At 39.4% G+C, this 12,215-nt stretch overlaps 1 protein-coding gene across 1 annotated transcript in view; it reads left to right on the top strand.

The window, feature by feature from the left end:
* Window positions 1-7,648, top strand: part of LOC115758776 (polypeptide N-acetylgalactosaminyltransferase 2) — a 31,652-nt gene extending 24,004 nt beyond the window's left edge. Inside the window, exons 3-7 of the mRNA XM_030699542.1 lie at window positions 4,314-4,792; window positions 4,859-5,025; window positions 5,709-6,396; window positions 6,482-6,654; window positions 6,967-7,648. Coding sequence (XP_030555402.1) covers window positions 4,314-4,792; window positions 4,859-5,025; window positions 5,709-6,396; window positions 6,482-6,654; window positions 6,967-7,268 — 1,809 coding nt within the window. The 3' untranslated portion in view covers window positions 7,269-7,648. The remainder of the gene's footprint in view (window positions 1-4,313; window positions 4,793-4,858; window positions 5,026-5,708; window positions 6,397-6,481; window positions 6,655-6,966) is intronic.
* Window positions 7,649-12,215: the final 4,567 nt, after the last annotated feature.

Consider the following 12,215-nt stretch of genomic DNA (forward strand, 5'->3'; position numbering starts at 1 on the left):
GACACGTGCTGCACACTGGGGAGCAATCGTGGTTATTTATAGAATGGAATATGAGCCTGGCAGTCGCTAGTTTTGATGGCAACGCAAACAGAAATATAATATTATACCCTGATTAAGCTCTGTTTCAGCACAGTGTGATGAATGAGAGACTCTGTATGTTACGGCTGGCAAAAAGTATTTCAACTGAGGTTTGCACACACAAAAATAAATTAAATAAAGGTAGCTCGGTTCAAGGCATAAGATACAGTTCGCGAAGATTAGTTTAGCCGTTAGTTTATAGTAGCCAAAATTGTTGGGAAAACGTGTAAAATATGTAAAAAAGAATATAATATTACTTTTTTAATTTAAGTGAAGTAATTTATTTATAATTTTGAATAAACATTTAAATTTTACTGGAAATATTGCACCTACATATATTCTTAGAGATGTTTAATCACAACCCAAAATTGGCAACCAAACAGATATGGTAAGATCTATATATCTTTAAAATAAATAGAGGATTCGTAAATTCAAATGTTGTTAATAAGTAAATAAGAGGTGTTTACTAGCCTGATTATCAAAACAGTTTAAGCACATACTGGCAATTGTTATCAGGAATTGCAACCACGCATAAAAACTTTGCCAATTTTCGTGTTGAGCCCATCTATAAAACTAGTTTTGAGAGTGGGGAAGGGGTGCCATTTATTATAACGGCAAAACACAATCATTTGATTTATGCCTAATTAGTGGCAGTAACAAGTTAATAACCAATATATCGATTGCATACGGGTTACTGTGTTGAGGTTGTTCCAGGGTCGAGTTCAGCTTTGGTTGTGTTCTCGATTGTTGCTGCTGTCAATTACAACTACAAAATGCGCATAATGATCTACAAATAAGCCGCTTACACAGTTCAGCACATAAAGCGTCCGGGCACACAGCATCGCAGCCAATCAATGACCATAAGTCCCCAAACTACCCCACCATCGTCCCCTCCCACTCTCATTCGACCAACACACACAACACAACACAACACACACAACACAAACAATGAAACTAATTAAGTTACACATGAGCGAAGAGCGATGCAAAAGCGACAAATCGAATGGCAAAATTGAAACTGTTGCCAATGGCATTTGCATGGCAACTGAAGTCGGTTAGTGGAGGAATGTGATTTAAGTGGGGGTATCCGTACAATACCTATTTCATACTGGGATGACCTGCGATAAGAAGCGTACTAGTTCATGTCTGGAACATTGCGTATACGCAGTGTGCACCCACACAGCCATTTCTGAGCACTACAAAGGGTACGTTGATTATGTGTCGAGTTGCGACCTTGCAAGGCATTGAAGTTGATTTGTAGTGATGCACATATAGTCGATAAACGATAGCCATTATAATATATATTCGATATGTACTTATTATTTATGTATATCTCGATAGAAAAAGTCGATTCACATAGTCGATAAAGATGTTAGTTACAGATGGGAATACGAAGTCAAAATCAATTAGACACACACCCTAAAAATGATTAATAAAAACATGACAGATAGTGTTACGTAATCATACATCATCTAAACTTAAATTCGATATACGAAGCGATGAAGATATAAGATATAAGTATTCGATATACACATACGACAGACTGCTTCGATATACAAGTTTGTAAAAGATACTCGTTTCGATTTGATTGGATATGATTTGGAAACAAAATAATTGGATAACATATATAAACACACAGACAATATGCACATGTGATATAAATACTCGATGCAGTATTCGATACACATTATCAAAGTTCTTATTCGATAAACATAGTCGATATCATTCTGAACATGTACTTAATACACTTGCTAAGGTATTTTCTTGTCGGCTTTCCATGCACAATGCTTGTTTATTGTCACCATGTTCATTATCGTCTTTTGTTGTCTGCATTTTACACAGACTCCATTGTCACATATCACACACAGTTTTCTTTTTCTTCTTCTTCTTGTACTTTATTCTTTCATTTTCCCTTAGCCCACCCGTCACTTAGTGTATGCACAAAAGTAAAAAGCAGCTCAATCTCTGCTCGTAATTAAGGATAATATCCAATGGCATCGCAGCTGAATGCATCATGATTTTATACCATAAGCTCATCTGATACAGAAACAGACTAAGAACATTGTTATGGGCAATGTAAAGAGAGACACACTCATATAAAATGCGCATTTAGATGAGCACAATATTTATAGTTGGCTTAAGACGGGAATAAGTCTTTAGTGGAGGTATCTTACTGTGAACATAAATATTTTGATAAATCGAGTAGTTTATTAAAAAGCAAAAGTGTTGGTAAATACATAATAATATTTAACTGGAATTTCTTTATATATGAAGAAATATGAAGTTATAAGACTTTAGCTGCGTGAGATTTCTTTATTGTTGACTTGAAAGTGCCAATTTGCTTAGATGAAATAAAATCTAAAGGGAAATTTAAACAGAATTTGCAAGTTACACTTAATTTAACTTCTACTTTTAAATAAAGGTACATTCTAAATTTAAAAATTAAGCCAAACATTTCAGCTGTGATTTTTAAACAAGCAAAAACAAGAGCTTATATATAATGAGCACCAAACAGACGCACAAAAACCCTTCTCGCGCATCCTTTCTCTTCAATTGAAACAAATGCAGAAAGTCACATAATTCAAGCTTTGAGAGCATTTTAAAAACATATTTTAAAATGCAGACACGTTGCCCGCTGAAAGGGGCCAAAAGTCTTGGCGACTTGTGTCTCGTGTTGAATGTGCTGAAAGCTCTCTTGAGTTGGGGCTGTTGCGCTCCTTTGAATCGCAATAAAAAATGGGTTCGAAATGGCGTTAAAAGGCGCACGTCTCATGTAAATCGTAAGAAAATGCTAAACCAAAACCTAGTCAAATGAAACGAAAGTCGAATTTGAAACGTGACGCACTATGCTAAAAATTAAAAATATATAAAAAAAAAAACACGCATACGCAGCGTATAACAAATGAGGGTCTGCAATACAAGCAACGTTTATTTTTGTGCCCTGTACTTTGGCTTTGGAAAAAGCATGACAAATAGATTCAAATATAGAAGGCAATTAATAATCGAGTCAAGGGCAGCGCTCACGATGACCAAGGGACGCCTCGCCCGACGTCTCTTTCTCATTCTCGTTTTTTCACTCTGTCTCGCTCGATTAAAGGAATGAGTGAGCGAGCCTGCAGTCGGTCAATATTTGGCTTTTTTAATAGCTTTAAGCAACAAATACAGCAACAACAACAACAAAGCAATGGATCATTAGTTAAGTCCCAAAGTTTACGCTCTGCCTCTTCATCGAACTTTAAGACCAAATGGCGGCCAATTGAACTCTGTACAAGGAAGTTTGGCAGTGTTTCCTCAGCAGCTGCTACCCTTTTCAGGGTTTTGCAATTTGATTGAGATTTTCGCACAAGTTTTGGAAAACTTGACACATACAAGCTTAAGCTGGACGTGGGGCAGCCTGCGACCAGCCTTTTGATTTACTTTAACTTTAATACGTTATACTATTGAGGCAAATATTAATGTTTATAATTTCAACGAAAGACTATTTTTTGACCAAAGGACAGGTCGAAAATAATCGCTACAAATCTATAATAATCGCAATTTACAATAAGTTTTGAATATATATCATTATGAATATAATGTATATTATATATTCTTAGTCTTTTTACAAAAATATAAACTCAAAGCGTTTAGGATATTAGTAAATATAAGAAATGAATTATATACATATAAGATAGGATTATATACATATAAAAGTACTTCCAAGATATTCGATTTTAATAATCGATATTTCTCTCTGCTGGTATACTTAAACTGCACACATTACATTCCGGCATTGTCTTAAACTTAGAAAGAGTTTCAAACAATTTATTGCATACCCAAAACTTGTCGCATATAAACTAAAGTGTATTTTTTCCGGTTTAAGCAAACTGCAACTGGGTCAGACCACGGCACCTTTGCCACTCTTTATAGATTATGAATCTTTGAAACAAAACACGAAACTGGCAAACAACAATTTTTGTGCTGTGCGCTCTGAGCCATAAGTCAGCCTCTGGCTCGAAAAGTGTAAACTGAAGAGGTTTTTTTTTTGTTGCCTCCCTCCCGGTTCTGTTGCAAGTTGTAGAACGCTCTAATCCTGCACCCCCCCCCCCCCCCCTACCCATCTTCAACAAGCGTCTGTTTGCAGTTGTGTTGAATTATTGCCGCATTGGCGGCGTCACCAAAGTACCGCAGATTAAAGAAATAAATTAAATGGGGCAACTCTCTCTCTCTCTCTCTCCCTCTCTCTCGCTATTCAGGTTGAAAATCGAGCACTGCGGTTGCGTGAGGTGGCAACGGCCATGCAACAGTATCAGGACGATATATCGGCAGGCGCATCGACATCTCGTCAGTGGGCGCCGGCTGCCAACTCTGGCATACGTGTGGCTGGCGGCATCGGTGGCAGCGGCGCCGATGATCCCGGTGGCAATGTCATTTTAATCGGCTCTGTAAAGGACTTTGAACGCAATGCGGTGCATGGCCTCAAGTTGAATGGCATTGTGGCTCTGGAGGAGACCTCTCAAGGCATCAGCGGCAGCGCCGGCGGCACAGTCGGCGGTCGGCTGGCCGTTGGGCCGAGCGCTCGCGGCGGCGAGGTCGAGTACTTTGACGAGGCAGGCTACATACGCGGCGGTGGGCTGCGCAGCGGCGAGGATCCGTACATACGGAATCGCTTCAATCAGGAGGCCAGCGATGCGCTGCCCAGCAATCGCGAAATACCCGACACCCGGAATCCCATGTAAGTGAAAATGAAAAGACATAGCACAATCTGAACTGATGCTGCAATTTGGCATTTGTTCTTTAGGTGCCGCACGAAAAAGTATCGTGAGGATCTGCCCGAGACGAGCGTCATCATTACCTTCCACAATGAAGCCAGATCAACGCTTTTGCGCACCATTGTCAGCGTTCTGAATCGCAGTCCTGAGCACCTAATACGCGAAATTGTGCTGGTCGATGATTACAGTGATCATCGTAAGTATTTGTATTGATTACGATTTGTTTGGTTTTTCAGATTTCTTGAGCACCAACTTAAGGCCCAACCCTTATATATTTCAAACATTTCACTCGGCTTTCTGCAAGCACGTTAATTTCGATCTTTTATCTGGGATATATTTCAATTCACATTTTAACAAAGCAATATATGTCAAATATATGCTGCGTCAAAATTGTGAATTACTGATGAAGACAGGAGATTTCTATAAATTTTGTTAGGTAAAGAGTTTGGAATATGAGAATCATGAATATTTCTCTTAGATCAGATTTATGCTGAGACTGTGAACCCGTATATACAATTTACATATGAGTATTTGATTTGTCCGCATATCTTCATAATTTCTAAAAGTATAAAACGTTTACGCTTGGACCACTTTTGCAGAATATGTTAATAAGATGCGAGGCACATAAATAGACAATTTAAACTTTATAACTCGGATAGTGCCCGAGTTAAGAAAGTGAACCTATCGATAAATTTCTTCTATACAAATATGATCCTAAGATCAGATTGCAATACTAGCTGCCCAGACCTGCAATTAAACTAGCGACTTTTTTTATACCAGCTCATATATAGCAATAATAAAGTTTATAAATAAAAGATTTCTATAATGTGAAACTTACCAAAATGTAACTATCTCTTGCTATCTAACTCCGCCTTCTAGCCGAGGACGGTCTGGAGCTGGCCAAGATCGACAAGGTGCGCATTATACGCAACGATAAACGCGAGGGTTTAGTCAGATCGCGTGTACGCGGTGCCGATGCAGCCGTTAGCAGCGTTTTGACCTTCCTCGACAGCCACGTGGAGTGCAACGAGCAATGGCTGGAGCCACTCTTGGAACGTGTGCGTGAGGATCCCACGCGTGTGGTATGCCCCGTCATCGATGTGATTAGCATGGACAACTTTCAGTATATTGGCGCCTCGGCGGATCTGCGCGGCGGTTTCGATTGGAATCTGATATTCAAATGGGAATATCTGAGCCCCACGGAGCGTGCGGCCCGGCACAATGATCCAACCACTGCCATACGCACGCCCATGATTGCGGGAGGGCTGTTTGTCATCGATAAGGCGTACTTCAATAAGCTGGGCAAATACGATATGAAGATGGATGTGTGGGGCGGTGAGAATTTGGAAATCTCGTTCAGGGTGTGGCAATGTGGTGGCAGCCTGGAGATAATACCCTGCAGTCGTGTTGGCCATGTGTTCCGCAAGCGTCATCCTTACACCTTCCCCGGCGGCAGTGGCAATGTCTTTGCCAGAAATACACGACGTGCCGCCGAGGTCTGGATGGATGACTACAAGCAGCACTATTACAATGCGGTGCCGCTGGCCAAGAATATTCCGTTTGGCAAGTGAGTTATAGGCGTAAGCAAAGCTAGCTACGAATCTTAATCTCAATTTGTTGCTTCTGCTTTTTGTTTTGTTTGCCCCCTTCAGCATTGATGATCGTTTGGCTCTGAAGGAGAAATTACATTGCAAGCCGTTCAAATGGTATTTGGAGAACGTCTATCCCGATCTGCAGGCGCCTGAGCCACAAGAGGTGGGACAGTTCAGACAGGATACAACCGAATGCTTGGATACTATGGGTCATGTAATTGACGGCACTGTGGGTAAGTGAAAGAGAAAAAAACAAATTCGAATAAGTTTATAATTTAAAAGGTTGTTATGGTGGATTTATATAATATATTAAAAACAACATTTTTGTTATTAATTATCAGAAGTATTGTACTTTGCAACACTTACGGCACTGAATTAATTGTAATTGTAATTTGTAATTTGTAACTAGCTAGCTTGAAACGTTTATCAAACGCTTTCTAACACTAAAGCCTGATAAACTCCAGCAAATTCTATAAGCAAACTTTGCGTATTGAGATTATTGCATTTTGCAACACTACCATTTTGTTTCATTAACTCATTTACAGGTCTATTCCCCTGCCACAATACGGGCGGCAATCAGGAATGGGCGTACTCGAAACGTGGCGAAATCAAGCACGATGATCTCTGCCTGACGCTCGTCCAGTTCGCCCGCGGTTCGCAGGTGGTGCTGAAGTCATGCGACGATACGGAAAACCAACGCTGGATCATGCGGGACGGCGGTCTCGTGAAACACAACAAGATCAATGTGTGTCTGGATAGTCGGGATCACAATGAGCAGGGCATCAGTGCGCAGGGCTGCAATTCGGCGCTGTCCACGCAACGTTGGGCCTTTACCAAATATGCGTGAGAAACTAAAGAACAAATGCAGGAATCGACCAACTAAATAGAGAAAATTACGATACGACGAGAATTTGAGGCTCCCTGAAAAAAGACGTTCTGCTGGCAAGGAAAAAGTGGGAGTGTGGGTCGTGATATATAAGTTACAACAGTTCGGATTTGATGACGTTGATGATAATGATGTAGTATGTGGTTTCTATGTTTGAAATACGGTTAACCACACACATATACTCAGTTACACAGAAATACACACACACAAACTTAAATACGACAAGTACAAGAATGGGTTTATATATAAAAGAAAAACAACAAAAACAAAAGTTTCAACTATACCATATTTAAGTTAAAGTTGGATGTGTATAAGTCTAGCCGTTGCGGCTAAAAATTGTTAAAATGCATTGGCATATATTTTTACATATGTATATGTATAAATATGTCTATATATATATATATATATATATATATATATATATATATATATATGTATGTGCATATGTATATGTATGCTTTTCCAACACAATGCATACAAAAAAAATAAAAACACGTACTTAGACTGATTAATTTTTGTATATGTAAAAAAAAAAATATTTAAAAAATATATTAAAAAATACATATATGTGTTACGCATGTACTCGTACAATACTTTTCGCAAACTGCTTAAGAACTCAACATTAATTTCCATTAACCAACACTGAACTCAGCTCAACTCAACTCAATTTTTAACACACATTCCTCAAGTCAATTAACCGTTGAAAGCAAACACTTTCCATCTAGCTAGCAGCCGAACATAGAGCAAAAAAACAATTCCAACTATTCAGAGCATAAAACTAACAAGAAAATAAATAAGAAAACTGGAGCAAAAGAAGCAGAAGACGCAGCAGTGGGAGAGAGAGAAATGTTATCATTAGTTTTAGTTATAAATTTAAGTATATAAAACCTTTAAAAAAAAAAAGAAGAACAACAACAAATTTTAAGTGTATATATTATTATTGTTTAAAGCAAGGCCAAACTGAAAAAAAATTTACAAAAAAACTAATTTTTTAAAATTTTTATTATTCAATTGCTCGCAAATAATTTATTGAAAATTTCCAATTTCACCATAAAAGGAAGCATGTTTTTCTACTTAACAGAAACACACACGAACGAGCATTTAAATTGTGCATATTGTTGAGCCTTTTGTTTATGTCCAAATCAATTTGACATTCCATTTACTTTATTTTTTTCTATTTTATGTATAAAATGATTGTTAATTTTGATGAGTTTTCTCTTTTGTTGTTGTTGTGTGTAAATGAATTTTGATAGTTTTTATGAAACGAAAGGGGAAAATTTGAAAATCCAGAGAAAAGAAGAAAAAACCAAATACGAGTATTGTATATTTATTTGCCCGCATACAGTGCGTATGCGTAATAAATTGAAATGCGTTTTTCATTTACGTCAAATAAAAATTGCAAAAACAATTATAAAACTAAATGCAAAATGTGGTTTATTCTACACCAAAATCAAAAGTAAGCAAACACCGTAAAACTTGAGCGGCAAGCGAGAAAAACTCTGAACAGCCCGGCGTATACTTAATGTAATTGCTGAAACGGCCGCAGCTGGCGGGGACTTTGGATGGGGCAGGGGGCCGGGTCATCAAATCTGTCAAGCGTCAAGTACTCAACGCATACTCTAATGTGCAGCATGTAGGTTAAACGACTTAACATTCTCATCTTTCGCAGCAAAGTCAACAACTTTCGGCACATTGCGCATACGACACGTAAGACGCGAGTTTGTTGCGCTAATTTTGTCATTTTTTTATATATATTTTTTTTAAGGCATCATAAAAAGCAAAAGCAGGGCAGACACTTTAAATTATCTAAAGGTAAGTGGATGCCACGGGTGTGGCGCCGTAGGGAATTGGTGGCCTGTCTGTGTAAACATGAACAGCATAAAAGCCTTACATAAAACATGCTCGTTTGCCGCATCTACAAGCCAGAGATAAAATATTTGAGCAGGTGTTTCCATAACAACTCGAAACGATTCAAATTCGACTTGTGGCAATTGCGAAATATGAGTGGATTTGCGCAAGAAGTTTGCAAAAAGTGAAACTTAGGTGAATATTTGAGTTTAAGAACAAAATATGTCAAATTAAAGTTATCAACAATAATTATAGAGATTCTTCAATACGCGCTTATATATATTGAAAGCAATTCTCAAAAATAAGACACATTTTTACAATTGTCTTCAAAAATAGCTTTAAATACTTAATTTAAAGCATTTAATTGTTTGCTTCCAATTCCCAACCTATTCGAACGCTTACGACAGCTTGAGAGCTTGCGCAGCGCGGAATTTGCATTGCCACTTGGCAATGGCGAAATCAAAAAGCTTTTCAATTCAAGAACATCTTTATCTTATATCTTAAGTTACTTCAGACTCGTTGTCATCTGCTGCTGTGCATAAGAAATTCAACAAATGCAGCGGCATTTGGCAAGCCGCATGTGCAGGCAGCCGTAAGACAAACCGATTTCCGTATGAAAACCTCAGCGGAACTGAAGCCAGTCGCTATACGGCGCAACGGATACGCCAAGGCTGCTGCCAACGACAACTTTAAGCCAGAGATAGTCCACACAGAGGCAGCGAGGGGGGCCTGGTGGAGGACAGGCAACTGGAACGGAATCTGAATCGTTTATGAGAGTGTCAGGAAACCTGAGCCCCATATGGTTAGCCTGCTGTATGGCTGTAGCGTTTAGCTTGTTTGCCTGCCTGACAGGTGAGTTACATTTTTCCCACCTGCACATGCCGTGCACACTTCCCCTCCACCTTCCAAATGTTCCTTACATATTCTTTAGTGTAGACAACGCATGTGTTGGGCATACAAAAGAGGTGAAAAAGGTTGACGATGCGATTGGCCCGTGGCACTTAAAAAGCAACAAACAACAACAGCTCTACCCAATCAAGCTCGACTAGCAGATACCCTATATGAAGCTTATACCTGCCAAAAAACAGACTCTTTGCTACGGAGTTCAGCTGATGCAATTAACGAAAGACGTATTCTTAAATAACTTGTACGCGATGGGGTCCGTTTTCTGCTGAGCTCCTTCTTATGCTGCACATTACCAATATACCCTCTGCTTTTTTCAATGGGTATAGGCGACATTTTCATCATTAGCTGCGGGACGATGCCATCGGCATTCTCAGCGCTTCCGCAATTTTATCGCGCTCTTTCGTTACGTAGATGCCTTACGCCTAACGCCTTACGTCATTGCCAGTTTACGTGCCAAAAACATACACACGCGCACACACACTCATGTGTGTTTCAGTAGCTCGGATGTTGTTGTGCACACTTTCAGTCATTATCAGCCGTGGCTTCTCACTTCCTGCAGTCATGTTGCCCCGTCCTCCTGTCGTCCTGTCGTCCTTCGGCCTCTCATACATTAATCATGGGCCTCTCAAACGTTGTTTAACTCATGTGCAGCGCTCTCGTAATGAGCCTGTCGTTGAGGCATAATTAAAAACACGTTAAGCACCTGAGTTGACCACATATAAATTGGCCAGAATTACGAGTCAATAGGGGCATATTGAGAGCGAGATGCTCGGCTGGAAATTAAAGCCTCTCAAAAGCTGAGCTTGTTTTTATTGGGTTTTACTTGATATTTCTAGCAAAGGAGTTCGCTTGGTTGTGTATTTTATTATTGTAGTTGCCCACGATTAGAATCTGTAGCTTTATAAATTTCAAAGAGAGTTTATCTCTCGCAATTTTAGAGAATATTGAACAGCTGACATGCCAAATTTGTTCCCAACTTTGAGAGATCATGAGACCGAGAAGCCTATCGAAATTTATATTTTTATATATTATTAACTTTTCTAACTCTAACCCTTACATATCCTGCTTTTTAAGACAAGTCTTTTGTTCACACCTGCAACAAAGGTAATATATAGGCCGCCTTCTATTTAGTATACTACACAATTTCAACCTGCCAAAAGTCGATGTGATATTCGGTTTCAGCTTCATTAACACTTGCCTTGCTCGAGCTGAACAAATGGGCGATTGGGCTGGAGGAAGGAACACACATAAAAGACTTGTTATTACATTTGGGCCATTGTTGACGGCGACATCGAGAAAATACTTGAGGAAAAAACAAATGGGAGATAAAGCTAAGCGGATTTTAATATCGATTACAGGACGCACGCATGAAAAATATTTGAAGAAGAGAAAATTTGCGTTTGTTCACATTTTTTGTCGTTCTATTTATTTTATTTTGTATGCTGAAGCTGTCACAGGCAAAGTGTAAATTTAAGCTGATTTATAGCTTGTTTTCGAGCTGCACATGGCCAGTGTGGGGCGGTGCTGGGTTGTGTTGTGCAGGGTATGTGTTTGTCAACCTAATCCGCTTATGTGCGCAATTTGTGCGAAAATTGAATAATAACCTCGAAGCGCGCCAAAATGACAAAAGCCAAACAGCGCCAACAACGGCAGCGCAATTTTCCAAAGTGAAAAACTGAGATTAGGCAAATGTTCATTGATTGTCGAGTTAAGAGAGACGGGCGTGGGTATGGCTGGGGGCTGTCCCACAGGTTGCAGCTGAGTTAATGTGAGCGGCTTACAGCAGGCGCCTAGAAGCAGGCAACGCTTTTTGACACTCGTCGCTGATTGTGTGTGTGTGTGTTTGTGCGTGTGTGTGTGCGCCTGTGTGTGTGTGTGTCTTCCTGTGTCGCTGACATAACAAGCCAATGCTGTCTACGCTTGTTTTGGCATTGTCTTAGCCAAGTCCAACTTTGGCTTTCACCTCAGTTTCATGTTGTACTTTATCTATCAGGCTTAATTGGAAAGCACACACACACACATACGCACAGTCATAAAGTGTTGGTCCTTAACGCACGCACGCCTACAAAAACAATAACAAGCGCCCACAGAAACAACAATGGCATTACCGTTCCGTGGCCAAATATTGAGGCACATGGCACAAGTCCGTGCATG

The sequence above is a fragment of the Drosophila novamexicana genome, unplaced genomic scaffold, assembly GCF_003285875.2.
Source record: "Drosophila novamexicana strain 15010-1031.04,08,12 unplaced genomic scaffold, DnovRS2.1 tig00000193-arrow-pilon, whole genome shotgun sequence".
Lineage (NCBI taxonomy): Eukaryota > Metazoa > Arthropoda > Insecta > Diptera > Drosophilidae > Drosophila > Drosophila novamexicana.